This window comes from Vanessa cardui, chromosome 14 (assembly GCF_905220365.1).
Source record: "Vanessa cardui chromosome 14, ilVanCard2.1, whole genome shotgun sequence".
Classification (NCBI taxonomy): domain Eukaryota; kingdom Metazoa; phylum Arthropoda; class Insecta; order Lepidoptera; family Nymphalidae; genus Vanessa; species Vanessa cardui.
In genome coordinates, this window is record NC_061136.1 from 8,519,297 (window position 1) to 8,540,869 (window position 21,573).

General features: G+C 32.6%; 1 protein-coding gene across 1 annotated transcript; it reads right to left on the reverse strand.

The window, feature by feature from the left end:
• Positions 1-859: 859 nt before the first annotated feature.
• LOC124535094 (glutamate dehydrogenase, mitochondrial) lies at positions 860-21,177 on the reverse strand. The gene is made up of 9 exons (XM_047111154.1): positions 20,577-21,177; positions 11,950-12,150; positions 9,055-9,194; positions 8,881-8,974; positions 8,049-8,206; positions 3,705-3,866; positions 1,607-1,811; positions 1,327-1,481; positions 860-1,203 (listed from the first exon to the last, which is right to left on the reverse strand). Exons 1-9 carry the CDS (start codon positions 21,007-21,009, stop codon positions 1,087-1,089), a joined length of 1,665 nt encoding a protein of 554 aa, XP_046967110.1. The 5' UTR covers positions 21,010-21,177; the 3' UTR covers positions 860-1,086.
• Between the last annotated feature and the right edge of the window lie 396 nt (positions 21,178-21,573).

Below are 21,573 nucleotides of genomic sequence, written 5' to 3' on the forward strand. Positions count from 1 at the left end.
TGTATTGGCTGAGAACTATACTAAACTTATTTCCTTTAAAATACTTATACAGCTGGGTGATTCAGTATTTAAAATATTATATTATATAACGGTAAATAAGTTCAATAAGAAACTTTTATATTGAATATAAATTATTAATGAATAATAAAATAAGTTTCCTAATTAATAAGGGATTAACCAGAAGATTCTCGTCTCATCTCACTTCTCATCATCCATAGAATATCTGCGGAAATTTTATGTAAAATTGAAATAGGCCAGGCACTTGGTGGTAGGGCTTTGTGCGAGCCCGTCTGGGTAGGTACCACCCATTCAATAGTTATTCTACCGCCAAATAACATTACTCAGTATTGTTGTGCTCCGGTTTGAAGGGTGAGTGAGCCAGTGTAATTACAGGCACAAGGGACATAAAATCTTAGTTCCCAAGGTTGGTGGCACGATGACGATGTAAGGAATAGTTAATATTTCTTACAGCTTTATTGTCTATGGTTGATGGTGACCACTTACCATTAGGTGGCCCATATGCTCGTCCGCCAACATATACCATAAAAAAAATAGGCGAGAGTCAAGTGGGTGTAGGCTATTAAGTAGGCTTCAACTTAGTGTTTAGGCGCTTGGATGGACTTGTAACAACAAGTCTACTTCAAATCTGACTAATTTTATTGTTTTTAAGAGAATGATACATGACAAACTCTGACGTATTTAAAAAAAGTAAATTGTCCAAGAAGGTGCAAATATAAAGAAAATATAAATTGCACTCATGGTCATATCGTACGATGTCTGCAGCCTGATAATTAGCAGACAGACGAGGTTAATACGATATCTTTAGAAAGGGGTTATCAGCTCACACTAAACAACCAAATAACAGTAAAACAATTTATTTCGAAAATAAAAGATGATACAATCGGAAGTTGAAATATTTACTTTAAGTTTAATAACAAAGCTTCTCTTAAGTTTAAAAATTAAAAGCCATGATTTCAACAAATAAAATACTGTGAATATAATGTCTTAAAAGTTATACTTAAGTGCAAAGGGACTATATGTCTTTAAAATGCAGACAATACTTAAATTCGTATATTAAATGAGTGTTTAGAACGCGAGACCGGCGTCCGCGTATGTGGTGAATATCTTCTCGATGGAGTTGGCGTACGCCGCAGTCCTCAGATCTAGACCCAGGTCGAATTTCATGGCAGTCTTCATTATAGCCTGTAATCGTAATAACACATGAATATATTAACGCTAAAGAAGATTTGTAGGCACTTACTATGACAGTAGTATCTAGTACTATATTTTTTTTAAGGACATTCAACTTTTTAATATCGAACTTACCCTAGCTGATCTTTCCATGGTATAGTCGAGTCCAGAGTGCACGATGTCTTTTTCCGAAGCACCAGAGATTCTCTTCTGGAAGGACTCTGAGGGAGTGACGGGGATACGACCGCCCACGCGACCGAAACGTCTCTCAAGCGACTCTTGTACGGATTCTAAAAAACATACATTACATATTATATAACAACTCAATTGATATCATCTTTGTTTTTAATAGACAAAATACAATTCTAAATTCAAATTTAATTTACTTAAATACGAACTTTAAAAGAAAACTCACCCAACAAATGGTAGTTAGACTGACGCTCATACTTGAACGTGAGACGACCGTATGAAACGTGGTTGAGGTTCTTGAGCCATTCGAAGAAGGAAACGGTCACACCGCCGGCGTTGATGTACAAGTCGGGGATGACCAGGATATTGCGGTCGATGAGGATCTTGTCGGCGGCGGGCGTGGTCGGGCCGTTGGCTGCTTCCGCGATTATCTGCAAAAAAAAATTTAGGTCAGTGACCCATTTAAAATTGGATTTTTGTCTCTTGGACTTTGGCCAGTTACGTACGCTTTTACATAAGACATTTGCTGTGCTATGACGCGAAATGGGAATTGGAAATAGTTTCAGCGAATGTGATGTTTTACAGATTCGATCATTAAGCGTGTGAGGAACGACGAATAATTATGTAATATTATTTATAGAAAGCTATCATCGGAAAAAATATTTGCATAACAGTTTCATTGCGATGATGTAGACGAAGGACATAACAATTAAGGCACTACTACTTGCACGTCATTCGAAAATATGCCAATTGCGGTTACAACATTTAGGTATATTATTAATTTATTTTACGAGATATATGTGTATTATTAATAGGCTTTAGAAATGCCATGACAATTTACCTTCCTGCTCTCAATAACTGTATATTATTAGTACAAATGTGCAATTTACATTTGGGTTCGAAATAATTTTAATAAACAATTTTATTGATTTTCATTTTTCTGTAATTTATTTTATGTACGTATTTTTAAAGACAAGAATATATAATATCATTATAATTATGTTAACCTTTCGAAAGTGCTGGCATTTTGATAATTGAATGTTTTTGTATTGAAGTGCTTCGTTAAATATTTATAAAACGAGTTTATCAAAAGATAAACTTTCTTATCGTTTCTATTTTTTTATTGATAAATTGTCGTGACTCGTGGTAACGCTGATATCTTTTATCCACCTGGTGATAGGACTTGTCACCCGAATACGAACGACGGCAATTCGATCACGTTTCATCATGTTTATTTCAACTTTATCTAAACGTTTGATAATCACGTAATTCGTTGCTTTTCCAAAATTACGTCTTAATCGTTATAAAATGGAAAATAAGCCTGATAAAGTTTATCATTAAAAAAATATTGTTGCCAACGTTGTCAGTGATTTTGTTGTTTCATGCGACGACGCCCACTTATTATTTATTATTTCATCTTGCTCGGTGTTATTATTTTGTAAAATTATCATAATGTACATGCGTTATGATAATTTTATAAGATGTTTACAATCTAGCAAGTTTGAGACAAATACTTTTATTTTTATACAGAATCAGCCAACTACGTCAGACATTGTCCTCTATAGTAATTGTGATGGCGATCTGTTAAACAATATTGTGATTTATACAAAGCAAACACTATAAAAACCTTTTCCATGAAAATATACCTGTACATAATTCGTAAACTTTATTTATAATAAATCAAGTGGATTTCGAAGTAAATTAATATGAAATATACGGCGTCCATTTATTTATATAAGTTATTACCGCGACAAGTTTTCAAATCAATAGCATTCAAAGGATTCCGTAAAACTTTCCGAGTTTTAAATCAAGGTATCATATCTAATCAGCAGGATTAATTGATGTGATTTTGTAATTGAATTCGTTACGTTCGTACATATTAATATTATATATGTGAAAATAACTCTGTCTGTCTGACGCTCTTTCAATACCGTTAAACCGAATTAATAAATAATAAATAAATTATAAATATGAGACAACATCACACACATTACACTGATCCCAATGTAAGTAGCTGAAGCACTTGTGTTATGGAAATCAGAAGTAACGACGGTACTACAAACACCCAGACCCAAGTCAAAATAGAAAACTAATGGTAATCTATATCGACTTGGCCGGGAATAAACCCGGGACCTCAGAGTGGCGTACCCATGAAAACCGGTGTACACACCACTCGACCATGGAGGCCGTCGTTCGACGAAATTTGCTATGAAGCAAACTTGAACTCTAAGTAAGGGTCATAGGCTACTTTTTTGTCTGACACATGACAACCATCACCCTAAAGCACGAGCGAAACCGCGGTCGATTACAAGTATAATATTTACCTTAGCTTGAATTCTGTGTGCATTTTCCTTGTGAATGACTTGCTCGACGGCAGCGGGCACTAGAATGTCGCACTTCTCGTACAACATGTTCTCGCCCTCGTAAGCCTTCGCGCCCGGGAATCCGACGATCGTTCCATTCTCGATCCTGTAGTCCTCGAGAGCCTGGAGACGAACGTTACTTTAAAATTACAGTCCATTCATGTTACAAAGTCGAGATGGCCCAGTGGTTAGAACGCGTGCATCTTAACCGATGATTGCGGGTTCAAACCCAGACAAGCACCGCTGATTCATGTGCTTAATTTGACTTTATAATTCATCTCGTGCTCAGCGGTGAAGGAAAACATCGTGAGGAAGCCTGCATGTGACAAATTTTATAGAAATTCTGCCATATGTGTATTCTACCAACCCGCATTGGAACAGCGTGGTGGAATATGTTCCAAACCTTCTCCTCAAAGGGAGAGGACGCCTTTAGCCCAGCAATGGGAATTTACAGGCTGTTGTTGTTGTTGTTGTTGTGTTACATAAATAGCTGAACCATTTATTATGTATTTAAGCTCTGAATGTGTCTTTAATAATTTATAGATTATTTTAAAAACAATTCTTCTCTACAGATCTTCTATTCAATAAATCACAATGGAACCATAAAACATAAGGCAACCTGCGTGGCCTTGAACTCTTGAGGCTTGACTTAAGTGATTGTCGTATTAAAAAATGTAATTTAGTTCGCTACAACTGCGATACTAAAGGTTTTTATATAATTAACATTTTTTTTATTTCTTACACTATTTTAGAACATATATTTGCTGTTTACAAAACCTGCAACTATATTACCAAATAGAAAACTTTAAATGAATTAATAATAATTAATTCATTATATTTAGCGTAATTATCTTCGCTCATAAAACCTTTTGTAAATTTGAATAAGTAGCCGTCTGGCCGTGGTCGTGTAACGAGCAAATAAACGTTATCATACATGTCTGTTTGCATCTTATAAAACCATCGACTGCCTACTAATATTAAATTCAAAAGTACCTTTTAACTAGAAAGTCTTTCGGTCAGTTACGCTTTCACAGCTAAAATACTAAACCGGAATTTGAAGAAATATGATAATATGCAAAATTGAACCCCAAAAAGCCCCATCTTGCCTCATAAAGTATAAGCTCAATAAAAGAGTCAAACATAGGCTACCCATTATATCTAAAAGTATCGACCACCAAGAAAACGCGGGCGGAAAGAAACAAAAAGTAACTACATAAATGTCAAAAACGCACAGAGATGATTATCTCTGCGATAGTGATGACATTTTTCAAATTATTAATAGAATCGAATAAAAATAATAATACCAATAAATGACGCTACTTAGGTAATCATCGTAAAAATGTATTCGATGAAAATCTATTTCGAACCATCATTATAAAAAATGAAACCGTATCATGACATTCATAAAATAAAACGACATTATCAGTCAAAGATTGAATAATGAAGTGCTAATCTAATCTTATCAAAAAATAAAAATCACTTAATATTATCGATTTTATGAATCTCGAATGGACTTGATGTTCCGCTACTTTTTTATGTAAAAATAACTAATTATAATACGAAAAGTATTGTTTTATATTTACAAATATTGATGATAATAACAGGAACATTCAAGAACAATAATTAATTTTGTAATGGACAATAATAGCTTATGAAGAAGGACGGCATAATTTCGCAATTAATATTTTCATAAAAAGTACATCACGTCAGTTGCTTGATAACGGTCGACTAACAAGCGAAAGTTTTCACAATTCCATTATATTAATCTGATATTATATCATATAAGGAATCTCCTATCATTACATAGTATAAAAGAAAGTCGCTTACCGCTGTTTGTCCCTATGTATATACTTAGATCTTTAAAATTACGCAACGGATTTTTATACGGTTTTTATTAATAGATAGTGATTCGAGAGGAAGGTAGCTGTATTTTAAATACATTGACATTTAGTAAAAAAATGATAATTTTAGAAGTTTCTAATGTGTTGTTGTAAATAAACAATTTTTGTAATATATTATTATTAGTATCAGTATTGCCCCGTGCGAAGCCAGGGCCGGTTGCTAGTAGTATACGTGGGTAATAAACGAATAAATATATGACCGAATAGCCATCATATAAACTGCTTCTTTATTTAAAATCACTGATATGTGCGTGACGTCACGCAAGAATTTGACGTTTGTGGAAAAAGATTAAAAAAACACCTTGTAACAAATAAGATATGTCAATCAAAGGTATTAACATAAAAGCGTGTGTCTAGTGCTATCTATTCAATTTTAAAACTATTATAATAAAACAAATGATAACCGACGGCAGTATTACACTTCAGATAATATTTAACCCTTTTACGAAGTACCCACTTGTTATTTCCTTTAATAACGATCACATAACAACAACATAACACACAAATAAATTGTATTTGTAAGTTGTGAAAATTAAAATAAGTAATTGGTAGTGGTGCATATTTTTAGTCGCTACTTCATTTTTTATTATGCTAGTATATCGCCTTTAAATACCCATTGTTGAATTCAATGTTTAATTTGAGCGTAAAAATAACTTTTTTCTTTAACAATGTATGAATGGCAAAAGCTTTAAAAATAAATATTTTACGACATGCTGTGTATCGAAATAAATGCTTGAAATGGAACACACGCCTATTTTATTTTTTATTTTATTAGCACGTGATTTGACCGGACAAAACTTACGTCTTTACTATAGTCAATGATGTTGTAGTAAACAGATACATACGCGCAAAAAGTGAAGACTAGAAAACGTCCTAATTGGGACGTTTTCCTTTAGTTGTTTTACGTAGTAATACGTTATAATACATAATTACATAGTAATACGTTTTGTAACTCCCTTTTACTTATTGTTTTTATCAAGCTATCCTTTTTACTTTTAACGAAATGTAAAAATAAACTAAAATAAACGGTCCCCGGCGCGGCACTTTTTTTTGTTGTTTAGTATGGATATAACATATCTGTTTATTAGAATATCGTTGACTCTAGTACTGTTAAAAAGTCTATTCTCTTGCCGTTTCCGTTGGGAAATTTAAAATAAATTGCTATTTTAAGAGTCAGTTGAATAGCAATGAAAACTATTCCGAGGTTCTTAGAAGTTAAGCCAGATTATAGCACGACTTCAGCTTCGGTCAGGTCAGTTTCATTAGTATCAATGTAGGGCATTGATGGGTTTCAAGTTTTAATGTTATAATGTATTAATATTTGTTATTTTTATCTCATTCTTTAGAAATATATAAACTATTAAATATTAAACATATCGGGTGATTTCGTATTTCGTAATAAATCATATATAATATAATAATTTCGTTTTTTTAATCGTAATAATCGAATGAAAACTTCATTCAGATTTTAAAAAATATAAAGAAATTATATAATTTTGGTACTGAAATAACCTGTGTAATAAAGCAACTGGCGTGATACACTTTTTATGTAAATATAAATTGCAATATTATGCCGTCATAAACTGCTACCAAAGCTAACGTCCATGGCGAAATCATTTATTTTATTGGTATTGTCTTGTTAGTAGTGTCAAAATTTCTAAGTAAGGAATTCCCAGTTTTATTTTTTACAACTCGCAACTCCTTTTTTAAATCACCAAATTAGCAAAAGGCATAACTGTCCAACATGTTTCACGTTTATTGATGTATTTATGAATGATTATTATTTAACAAATATAACAAGATATTGGAAACAATGTTTCAAAGAACCTTTGTCAATTATCACCTTTTGCACACACATAATGTAACTAATGAAACATATAAAGATGTATTGTCTGAGTAAACTTCTATGACATCTATTTACACGTATATAATGTATTTGTATTAATATGCTTCTGTAACATTTAAAAAGTTAAAATGATTATATAACCCAATTTTTTTTGTAAACAGATATGTTATTAACGCGCAAAAAGTGAAGACTACAAAACGTCCTAATTGGGACGTTTGTCTTTAGTCGTTTTACGTAGTAATACGCTATATTACATCATAATTACGTAGTAATACGTTTTACGTAATTAAAACATCTAGTTATACCTTTTTCTTATTGTTTTTATCAAGCTATCCTTTTTACTTTTAACGAAATGTAAAAATAAACTTAAATAAACGGTCCCCGGCGCGGCACACTTTTTTCTGTTGTTTAGTATGGATATAACATATCTGTTTATTAGAATATCATTGATATAACCGATTTTTTTCTCTTATGCATATTTCCCGTCAAAAGTTAGCAATAGGTTTTTCTTTTTACGATTTCCGCTGTAATCGTGTTATTATAAAATAGTGATGTTACCTTGGGGTCGATGCCGTCAGGGTTGTAGATGGAGCCATCGTGCTCGATGATGCCGATGCAAGTGGCTCCGGCGCGGACGAGGTAACGGCACGTGTGTAGACCCACGTTACCGAAACCTTGCACGATGAAAGTCTTTCCACCCCAACCAGGAGTTGTACCTGGGATCATCATTTATAATGCTTTATTCTGTGACTCTACACACGAATATCTATTTTCAAACGCGTTTCGTTAGCTCAGTAGTTACTACGCGTACATCTTAACCGTTGCCTCCTGGCTATTTCATCTCATATTAAATTGTTTAAATAATATATGAGACAAATAAAAAAAAAAAAAACCCGCTGAGTTTCTTTCGCCGGTTCTTCTCAGGTCAGGGTATTTTCTTTTCCGAACCGGTGGTAGTGTTTCAATTGACCATCAATAAGAAAGTGTAATGCTTCTATATTGAATAAAGTTATTTGAGTTTGAGTTTGGGTTCAAAACTAGGCAATAACAGCCGAATACATGTGTGTTTATTGTGTTTATAATTCATCTCGTGGTCGATAGTGATGGAAACCCATCAATCAATCAATCCAAATAAACTTTATTCAAGTGGGCTTTTAGAAGCACTTTTGAATCGTCATTTAATAATTAAGTGAAGCTACCTCCGTGAATATCACTACCATGTATTTTATATTTACTACACATCCAGAAATTCTTGGTGGAATTAATGTCCAAATCAGTTTTCTCTATTAATTTCGATTCACCCTCCCGTCGAACCTTAGTAATGAGCGTGGGAATACAATCTAGCATAAACTAATATTTTATTCAGACTATGCTGTGAAATCTTACTTACCAATCATGCTCATGTAGTTGGCCTCGTTGATGAAGTTTTCAAGACCGTGGAACACACCTCTGCCAGTGGCAGATACTCTTCCGTGAATACCACCCTAAATAACACAACATTTAAGTTATTGAATCAATATATGTTATATTATATAAACAATAAGGTCGCAAATTGAATACAAACTTGGTTAATTGGTTTGCCAGTGACGCAAGCGTGTGCGTTAATGTCCTGGTAACCGATGGTCTTAGCGTAGGTATCCGCGATCCAGGACATCTCTCGTTCACCAGTTCCCATGTCAGGGGCGGGAACGTCAACGCCGGGCCCTAAAAAACATTAAACTATATAAACCCAGTGCAAAAATAAAAATAAATCAATTTCAATTGAAAGGCAGTTACGAGTTATTATTTTTTCTCAAGACAGGAAATTGTCGTCTAGGCAACGTTCGTCGTCTTGGAATGGTTTAAAAGAAATATGACTTAATATTAGTCCGGTCTGGCAATTTTAGTACAGTTACATCCACCATTTTTAATTCTGTAGAGCTTAAATTACTACTATAGTAATAGCAGTAGATGTAATATATTTGTTTTACTATACTAGTAAAAAACATTTAATATTTTATTAGCTTTACAGATAAAATATACATAATACCTATGTTAATTACCAAGTAGGTATTTATTTATAATTAAAACTCTATTTTACGGTGTCAACTGAGAAGGAATCGCTATTTTATTCTAATTTAATTAACTTTTCGAAGCGGATAGAATAACTATATATTCCATTAGTAATATTTTCGCGATTTCGACTTTATTTCCGCTAACTGGTTTTTCCTGTGTATCAATATAGATTATAACAATGCCTTAAACATAACACAATATTACTCAATATTAAATTAAAATGAATAAGAACAATAGTTTTATAATATTCTTAATCAAATAAACTTTTAACTTTTCTTTGAAACAAACTTATAACAATCACTCGTGTATCGTCTTTTTATAGATTTATTTCAAACGGAAAGCTACCACTATTTCTGAATAAAGATTATATTGAGAAGTTATGTCAGTTATATACAATTAGGTACATTTATCATTATCGATAAATATATTTCAGACATGACATTCAACGCAGCAAAAAAATAGTAGTTATACATTTGATAACTACTAATATCTGAGAATATCAAACGAGAATACCACATAATTATGTAATTATATTTTTTATCTTACATACGTAACTAACCTACATCTCACCGTGGATATCTTGTATATTTTTATTTCTTTAAGGTCAGCGATCATTAATACAAACGAAAATAAACATTACAATAAAAATTAATACGAAGCATTTGTTTGTACAGATGTACAAATATGTATTCTAACGTACATAGAGCAATTTTATCAGACAGACGTGATGCAGACAAAACAAAATTGATACGCTTGCTATGTTTTAAAGAGAGTACGGTCTATGCATTTATTCAAAGCGAACGACCAGCCACGTTGGCAAAATGACAAAGTGAAGCTGACTCACTACAGGCCACTGCTTCGAACTCCGCGATAGCAATATCATTTCTATTAACCATATATATTAGTATCAGTTTTAATTATACTTCTATTCATTCCCATCTCCCATTCCTTTACAACATTTTAAGCTTACCTACGCGCTCACAATACCCAACGTAAACCCTACAGAAATAGACGTGCTAAAATGTTTTATTATGTTGACTTGCTACATAAAATTCGATCAATAGTGTATAGATTAATATCAAATACACTCAAATTGATAGAAACAGGCCTTTATCGATGTGAATTAAATTATTTCTTATTTTCTAATTTTTAGTACAATCGTAAATTCATGCGGTATTAAAATCTATCAATAGCGAGATATGGCAGCAACATTGTATTTTAGAATTCAATTCTTTGTCAAGGTTAAACAAATGTTAATTCAATTTCATTCGATCGCCGATAACGCAACGTAATACTATTACGTACGAATTAATAGAATTATTGATGGCGAGGAAGACGTGAGAGCAATTTACGGCATGCAAACTTATTAGTGGAGAACGGTTATTGACAGAGTATGGACCAATCGACAACCGAATTATGTTCAAATTGGTCTATAATTAAAGACGATGATACATACATTATTATATATAATAGCTTATACAAACTGTAGTCCTATGTCACGATTTATTTGAGCCGTTCATTATAACCTCTTTACTCGAAATATTTATTATTTAAACTCGACTAAATTTAGAATGTTTACGTGATAACGAATACGTAAGCGAAGATTTACTTAATTGTGTTTGTCCAAGTACATCGAGATGTTAAATTACGTCACAATCTTTGTTGCTTTTATAAATTTGGATGGATTAAATAGTGATAAGGATTTTCTGCATGAATCACAAAACTGTTCACTGCGAAGTTATATTTAACGTTATTTTTTGTTCAAAAAGGAGTTACTAATATCTGAAACGAAATCTAAATGAATTACAAAAAAACGTATGACTAGTAATAAGAATCTGTAAAGTCGGTTCCGTGCTTTTTTTAGCCACCGACTAGAAAAACGTCCACAGTCTGTTCGGCAAGAGCTGTTGGATCTATTTCAAGGATACTCGTGTTTTTGTGATCATATGACGCTTCCCGGTTAAATTATAACAATTTCAAATATTATACAACTTAACGAGCTGAGATGGTCCAGTGGTTAGAACCCGTGCATCTTAACCGATGATTGCGGGTTCAAACCCTAGCAAGCACCACTATATATATATGTGCTTAATTGTGTTTATAATTCATCTCGTGCTCGGCGGTGAAGGAAAACATCGTGAGGAAACCTGCATGTGTCTAATTTCATCGAAATTCTGCCACATGTGCATTCCACCAACCCGCATTGGAACAGCGTGGTGGAATACGTTCCAAACCCTCTCCTTAATGGAAGAGGAGGCCTTATCTCAGCAGTGGGAAATTTACAGGCTGTTACTTTACTTTACTTTACTATACAACTTAAACGACGAAGAATACAATAAATATAGATTAAAATAAAAAAATACATATTATTTTAAGTATTGGTTACGTATTCAAACTGTCTTACCGATGAATCCTTTCTTCGCGAGTTCAAGCGTAAAGCGTCTTGTAATCTTTTCCAGCTCATGCTCGGAGTATTCCTTAGGGTTGATCTTGATACCGGCCTTGGCTCCTCCGAAGGGTACGTCGACGCACGCGCACTTGAAGGTCATCAAAGCGGACAGGGCCTTCACTTCGTCTCTGGTCACGTCCATTGAGAATCTTATACCTGAACGAATAAGATAAATGATACATTATAATTGAAATAATTATATTAGAATAACGAGAACATTATGATAATTTATCTCAAACTCTCAACTCAATAATCATAGGAAAAAAAACAATTTAAAACAAAATAAAATAGATAGCCATAGGGAATTGACAAAGTGACGAGGCTGGTATTAATATTAACTTAAAATTAAATGTCATAAGACTGATCAGGCCTTCAGACTCAGTAGTTGTTTGTCAGGTTTTTACTTAAAATTTGAAAGAAAAAAGTTTACATATATATCTTTTCACCATTGCATGGCAATAAAAAACGAAATTTTGTACTTAATACATCACTAATTTAATATGTGGCAGGAAAAATATTTCCATTTATTATTATCGATGGACACATTTAAATCCGTCAATAAGGATTAAAACGGTGACGTCATTATTTCTGTTACCATGCGTTCCATTTTAATTGATAAAATTGTCCTCGAATAAAATGTAGGCTCGTACTCATTTCCAATTTGTTGATAAAAGGTTTTGGTTGATAAGGTATGTAGCGTATTCACTTATAAATATAGAATAACAATAGCAAATGATGATGTCAGCCCGACCATGAGCCCCCGTGATATTTGAATTCGTGACTGGGTGTGCATAGTTTGATTTTCACTCAGTGATACGATTTGCTCAGATAATTTGCACAAATGTGCTACTTTTAGGAATATTATATAAGTTACAAATTAAATATTTGTTACGTAACATTCTGACGCTGGTTACGTCAAAGCCGCGCCTCCTGTTGCCACCGGCATAGCGTAAACAAAATCATACGTGGCTTGTTATCTGCTTATTGTAAGCCAATCACCTTCGCTATTTTCGTCTAAAAAATGCTTATAATATGATTGATAAGATTATTGTTTCACTTTCTAACCATCATTGAACTTTTTAAGCAGAACGAACTAACGATAAAAATACAATTCGTCTTATTGAAGATATTTTCAGAAGCATTTTGTGCGTGTGTACAGAGGGACAGATGACCTTTCTCCTACTGCAGTGCAATGAGTTTTGATTGTAACACAAAATATAAAAATGCTACTAACTGAACTAATATATACTTTTCTCTTTTTATATCATAACTTTCAAATCTTAGTAAATAATTACTTACATTTTAGTATCAATGAGATTGCTTAAATATATAAATGTTATTATTTAAAATTGTAAATTAATTTTCAAAGACAGAAAATATTTAAGAATAAGCATAATATTTAAAATTAGTTAGTTTTAAATTATGTAGTTAACATAAGAGTATTTTTAAAAGTGATATACCAAATGCTAGGTACAGCTTAGTTATGCGAAAACAAGGTTAACACATAATCATGACATATTCATTAGGCTTTGACATACTCCATACTTATTGTAAATATCTTTACTATACACGAATGTTCAAAGAGGAAAATACGTCGTGTAAGATTTTTATTTATTATAGGAATAAGTTTTGTTTACACGAATGTTATTATTATTTTAATTATTATATATTATCAAAATATAGAGACATATCGCGCAGTTTAACTTTGGTAAATTATTGATTAACGTCTGGTGGGCTAAGCATTAAAAAATATTTTCGGGCACACGCATTCCTATTTGCGCAAACAAAAGCAAGTCCCAAATAAAACTGTAAGACTTAGGCTAAAAGCAATTTTAGGAGTATTAAGAGTCATTCAAACCAATTTTAGTCAAAATAAACCACGTCAAACCAAAATATTCCGCTGAATACATTTCTTTTTAAATATTTAATTAGTTTGTTTCTTATAAGTTCTAGAAATGAATAATCGTTTATAATCTTTTGTTTTTTATCAAGAACGTATTATGTGTATTTAGTGTAGTTTTATAATTCAATGGCAGAGGATGTAGCCTATTGTTTTGTTAATTGCATAAATTAAATAAACACATAGGAACGTTTAAATGAACGCCGCTCAATAACTACTATAATCATTATGTAACACTCGTTTGTTTTTTTTCGTTTGACTGTTTACAGTTTAAACTGGCCGTAACAGCAATATAATTCATTTTGGAGTTATAGCTTTATTTGGGTGATTTTTAATACTTTAAAATAGAATCGTTATGGATATTTTACGTCTAAAACTGATGCGTACAAACACCATCGCCGTGTTAAACGTGTTTTATATGCAGGCGACGCAAATGTACATAAACCTGTACTCGGAAGTACTCTGTCGATGACGAGCAAAACTTGATACACGTTTCCCCGTATAACTAATACTCGGCACGTTATCTTTTTGTCTGTCTCTTGGGATACTAATTAATAAGCTCAGATGTCGAGGTCTTTGGTACCATTCAATAAAAAATTATTATATCCCAATTAAAAATTATTATAATACACCCAAATAAAGATATATATTATATCTTTTCTTAGTGTTTACTTGTGCATCGGATTAAATATTTATTTATTTATTTATTTAAGGTTCGTCAAGTTACAAATCAAATGGGTTGATACGTTACAATTATAATAAAGCTACGTAAATATTAACAATTTGTAACTTTGTGTAGACAAACACCACATGCATATACATTTAAGTGAGAAAGAAGCTAATGAGTAATAAAGTTATACAATAAAATATGATTCTTATCTAATAGAAAAAAAGAGAAAACCGTAGTAAGGATAAATTACACATAAAACAGTATAAAAATAAAAATAACATACAGACAAATAAAATTTAAATACACAGACATTAAGGATAACTTAGTCGTTTCTTTTTGAGACTGTCAGGTGTACACGAAAAGATATCTATTTGTTCGGCATATTTATTTGATAAGCGACTCAAACGCGGAATAGGTGAGTTAGCACCGAGTACAGTTCGACGGATTGGTGGCACAAAAGGTGCAATAGGGTTACGCGGATATTTATAAGGCACTCCTAATCGTAGACGTGATAGGATCTTTGGACAATTATAATGAGAGTTAAGTAATTTGTTGAGAAAGACTAAATCTAGAATGTCCTCACGTTCTTTTAGTGAGCTCATTTCAAAGTACCTTAACCTATCAGCATATGACTTAACATCCTCTGCTATACCTTCAGATTGTGCTAAGTGCCAAAGAAATCGTTTCTGCACACGCTCGAGTCTCAGTGAGTGGGTAGAATAGTGAGGTCTCCAAACTACGCAACAGTATTCGAGCAAGCTTCGTACGAGACTATTGTATAGCATGATCTTAGTTTTCCTCTGAATGAAAACTTTACAGTTTCTCATAACAAAACCTAGCATACGTGACGCTTTGTTTATGATGTTAGTTAAATGGTTATTAAATGTTAATTTTGTATCAAATATCACACCAAGGTCACTTATTGTTTCACATTTTTGCAAACATTCAGACTTTATATAACAGTTGGACCGTATACAAGATTTTTTCCTGGTGAAAGTCATTTGAAAGCATTTTTTTGTATTTATCACCATTCCATTGTTGTCTGACCATTTTATTAGCCTATTTATGTCATCTTGTAGTTTTGTATAATCACAACTTGTTTCTATAGTTTTAAGGAATTTAAGGTCATCTGCATACATGTACGGCGTACAATGTTTAAAACACGATGGAAGATCGTTTACAAAGATGTTGAATAGTATCGGACCCAAGTGAGATCCTTGTGGGACTCCTGAGTAAACTTTTTTAAAAGTAGATTCAAAGCCGTTAACAACTACATAAAATCTCCGATCAGTTAGATATGACTCAATCCATTTAAGTAAGTTACCTGAAAAACCGTAAAAGTGCAATTTTTTTATAAGTATATTGTGGGAAACTAGATCAAAGGCCTTACTAAAATCGGTATAAATAACTTCAATTTGCTTTCCTACATCAATTTGTTCAGCTAAGGTTTCGGTGAAGTCAACCAAATTTGTTGTAGTTGATCTTGACCTCATAAAACCATGTTGGTGATCACTAATCAAAGGTCTAAAATAGTGCTGCACATGCGGGAGAATTAGAGATTCAAAAATCTTTGCAAAGGTTGTCAGTATTGATATTGGTCTATAATTTTGGACGCTTGTTTTGTTATCGCTCTTATATATAGGTACCACTTTAGCTATTTTCCATTTAGATGGAAACTTTCCTACTTTCAATGACTTGTTGTAAATAAAACACAATGGTTTTGAGAGGTTAGATGCGCACTTTGCAATGAGAATTGGTGGAATGTCATCGGTTCCTGCACCTTTGGCTTTGTTAACATGCTTTAGTTTATGTAATACATCTTCATGGTCAATTGATATATCTGATAAATTATTACTTGATTGATTTAATAAAACGGAGTTTATTAGAAACTCAGTGTTCGGAGGGTCTTGAATTACATTTTTATAGATTATACTTGCAAAGTGTTCAGCAAAGAGTTCACTTATACTTGCCCCTCCAAGCACTGTGTTTTGTCCATTAGTCATCTTTGAGGGATATGAGTTAGCAGCGTTACGTTTTCCTTTCATGTATGTCCAAAATAATTTAGGTTGCTTTTTGATCCTATGTTCTATATAATTAATATATGAAAAGTAATTTTCATTGGCAAAATTTTCACAACGTTCTTCCAAAATTGACAACGATATTTCATCCATGGGGTTTTTGTACTTTTTATATCTATTATGTAACTTATTACTTTCCCGGATTAATTTAATAAGCTTATAAGTGAACCATGGCGGATATTTAGTACTCTTTACTTTATATGTTGGAATAAACTTTGAGATACCTACATTAAGAACTTCATAGAAAACATCAACCATTTTATCAATGTCATCATCGTCACAGAACAACTCATGCCATTTTATATTATTTAAATAAGTGTTCATTTCTAAATAATCACCCTTAATGAAATTATATCTTATCTTATTAAAATTATTATTTAAGGCCTTTGTTTTTATATCAGAAATGTATGCAATGATAGGTGGGTGAAACTTATCTACCCTACATAATGATTGCATAGATGCCATTACTGAACAGTTTTCAATATTTGTAAGAAAAACATCTAGAATCCTATTCATGCTATTCAACACGTTATTGCACTGTCGTAATTCATTGAGGTTACAAAAATCGAGAAGTGTATGTCCTAAGTTTGAGATGCGATAGTTTGGAGATTCAGCACAGTTATTAAGTAAGTTCCAATCAATACAACCCAAATTCAAATCACCTACGATGCATGTATTATTGTTATGAAATTCTGAAATCTTATTACAGTTATCAATAAAATTATTTAGGATATTTTTATTGACAGGAGGAGGCAGATAAACAGCACATAAAGCAAACTTTGCGATACAAGGGTTACCTACGTCTACCGTAATCCATAAATCCTCACATACACTCTCCCATTCTTGCATACGCTGACATTCAATATTTTTAGACACGGCAATTAGAACTCCTCCTCCTTCTCTTTTACCTTGAACTCTGGACAATGCTCTGTCTCTTCTAAAAACCACATATCTATTGTCAAAAAGCTCCGTATCGAAAACACTTTCATTAAGCCATGTTTCTGTTAAAACGATTATATCATAGTTACTACGACACACATTTATAAAAAAACTCGTAGTTTTGCTTTTTAGTCCACGTACATTTTGATAATAGATATTTAGATTTGCGAATGCTATGATTATAAATTTAAATACTCTTATAGCTAAAATAATATTAAAGATAATACATATAACAAAGGGAAGTAACAAATCTATGTAAGTTTTTTCAGGAAATCTAAATCTTTAACTAATTTACAATCTGAATAATCAGTTTTACGTATAAATATACGGCCATTCTTAACCCACACATGCCTGTATCCTTTTTCCTTGGCTGCTATTCTCGTTGCTGCGTGAAGAGACTTATTCGCAGTTGATAGATGCTCAGTTACATATATTGGCCTTTTATCTCCACTCAGACCGATATGCGACGTATTAAGTTTATTATCTGGGTTACTTTTATTAAATTTTATCACCGAGGATAGTAAATAATCCCGAGCTTTGGGAGAACATAACTGCACAACTATCGATCGAGGACGAGAGCTAGCAGTGTCTATTTTAGATATTCTCGTACAATGCAAAATATTCTCCTCTTTTAGAGTACAGTTGACAGTTTTAAATAGACAAATGGTTTATCCCATTTGCATTTATTCCATAGCACTTGTATTTAAGCCCACATTTGTGCACTGTTATATAATGGCTAGCGCAGTGAGCTAATCTCACTAAAAAATGATTGTCTTGATATTTTTTTGCCTTCCCTTAATAAATACATTATATCCAAGACTAGAAGATGCCGGTACGACGTTGCAATATTACCACTTCGGATGTAGAGAATAACGATACCAAGAAAGCATAAGTAAACACATTGGTGTCTTGAACTTGACACCAATTAAATATCAATATGCAATTTGTATAAACATTAATCAAACTGAATACGCTACACACTGACCTAAATGACAAGTGAATCTAATAGAAATGAGACACAATGCTATTCAGAAATTATTGAAAATTTATTTATATTATGGGACGCCAAAAATTAGACCCCAGGTAACATATAAAATTTATTAGTTCGTTGATACACTGAGTTACTTATAAGGGTGCAGGTCATTCACCTTCCTCTAGCAAGAGAGTAAAAGTCTGTAAGGACGGCAGAGCGGGATAGGTAGAGAGGTAAGCACGATCGACTGAGGCGTCTGCCCCTAAAAACAATCCCTAGGGTTGAGGGCGTATAAAGGAGACCTTGCGTATCATTTCAAACTAACTAGAGAAGGAAGACAAGCAAGATTGCCTCGCAATGTCGTATGCGCCGACTTTGTTAAGGGGGATCGAGATCCTATCGAGCTTCGATAAATTCCTGCATAATGGTAAGTGATATAAATCCTTCGTAATTGGGATTCCCATCCGGTTATCATTTAAAGGTGTCCTCTGTGTTTCGGGGCAATTTCCGTCAAGAAAATTCTGTACCAGTAATTCAGGTAGCTTTAAGGTTGGCAGTGTTGAATGTGCCATGTACTGAAAGCAATTATAGCCATTGATCCTGTGACTTTAATCTTACCAGTTGTCGGATTGCCATTCCATCGTTATATGAAATTTGGCAGATTAACCATCTTTGTAATGGCCGACGTGTCCAAAATCGATCAGGTGACCATCATGATTATTGAGTTTGTATCGTACGACTACAATATGTAAAATTGCGGACACAAATTGAATTAGTGCTCAATTATAAGCCCACGCATCATATATATTTTAAAAAACCATCTTTGTTTGATTGTTCTATAAAAATCAACGCAAAAAATACTAAAGCGTGCGAGACACTTCAACAATCTTGAGGGCAAAATTTATCCATATAAACCCTAAGGTATAAGCACATAATAGCGTTACAGAACAAAAAATTTTTTCGAAAGAAATTGTTACATAATCCTTCATGAATTTATTACTTTTAACAAAATAGTTTTTAGTTGAAAAAAAAAGTTGTTTCATTATATGTATATAAGTTAAAATAATGCGATAATGTTTATTAAGGTCTTAAGAGTACTTATTAGTTTATTATAAAAATGGACATCTCGAACCACAACCTGAAACATTGAAGAAATATCTTCGAAAAATTTTGCGCCCACTAAAACATCACTATTTGCTGTTGTAACGTGACATGGAGATTCAAATTGCAAAATGCAAATCAGTGGAGAAAAAAATTGGGACGAAAGTCCAAAATTTATTTATAATCAGGTAGCCGAACATAACTTTTGTAGTGTTTTAGAAAAAATACTACAATTGATTTTATATTTTTGTTAAATTAATGTTATATGTGGTCCCATTAAGTTTTTTTCAAAATAGATTTTTTTTGGTTATGAACATCTTTGTTAATGTAACTTGCCAAATTTAGTACCTATGCTTAGTATATATACTTATCTTATTTTGTATTTATTATATACTCTTAAATATTCACAAAGGATTTGGTTTCAAAAAAGAATTTGATGTCTTTAAGCGTAATGTTTATGAAAATATGTATACGTCACTATTTATGCCTTTATTTTTTTTTTATTTTATTCAATATACTTTTTAAATTGTATAAGAAACTATTGTAATATTGTTTTTTTTTTTTTAATTTGTATAACTATGTATGCTTTATAAACAAATGAACTTAAGTCGAATAATGTAATTTGAGAAAATAATAATAATACAATGAAAACGTATTGCATCAAAAGGTTATCAATAGAAATTCATAAAACCATAGAATATTAATATTTAATTTTATTTTAGCTAAGAATGAGTCATCGTTAATATAATTTGCATTTTAAGAGGTTATGTTCACGCAGATTTTGGTTATCTACGTAACATTACGGTCGGCAAAATCACGTGTCTACCTGTTCTATAAATAAAAAATCCCTATTACAATAACTCCGCCAGCTGGATGTACGGAGTGATGTAAGCAACGATGGGCAAATTAAAAGGTGCATACCTCCTTTTGTTGGGGTCCTGTGTGATGAATGCTGGGCACGATAACCGCGAATCATTTCATAATCACCAGAATCGCGTCGTAAAGGAAATTGGATTTCAAGAATATGATCGCATGGCTGCATTAATTGTAAAATGCCGGCGACCTTTTTCTTTTTCTCTTCAATTGTAACCCTGGATTTCATATCCTCTACCAATTTGTCTTCGATCACTTGACACGCCCGGTGAAAAAAGTACTCCACCATGTCAAAGAATCTAGGATTTGCACTTGTTGGAATATCTTTGAGCCTGTCTGGTATTTCATGACTCGCATATGTACGGCAACAAACATTCACTGCAGCGGGTGCGATCTTTAGCATATTATTGACTGCCTCATTTTGAATTGTGTTTTTCAGAGGCGGTACAACTGATTTAGCAATATTCTTTAGATGTAACATTTTGTCTGTTTTAAGTACTTAAGTCGGGTAAGGAATCGGGTCGCCCTACACTTAAATCAAAATATGAAAATACACGAATTTACGAGTTTCTAATAATCTGCAGAGACGACCCGCCCCGACAGACTATGAAACTCTGACTCCGGCAAAACGAATAGCGACTTGCACAAGTGATAGTGTAGTGATTAAAATAACCATAGACAACGATACAGCGACAAAAGGCTCAAGAACTTTGATCATGCGGATTTGGTTTCTCTTTCTAATGCGCAAGTGTTTATTGATGATATTACTTGAGCAATAATTGCAACTGTACATACTTGAGTATTACTGTTTTAGTTAAATTATTAGTATTTTTAATATTCGTCTTATAGCAATAAAATTGTTTCACCAGTTCTTTGAAAAAATATTATTAATGTTATTAATATTTACAAGCTAAGTTTTTAATCCGAATAATAATCGATACAAATATATATTTGTTTATGTTCTAACCGACATCAGACACTATTTGTTTTAATCGAATCAAGTGGTATGTGTGAAAACTGAGACTGAATAATTTAGACATTAGTT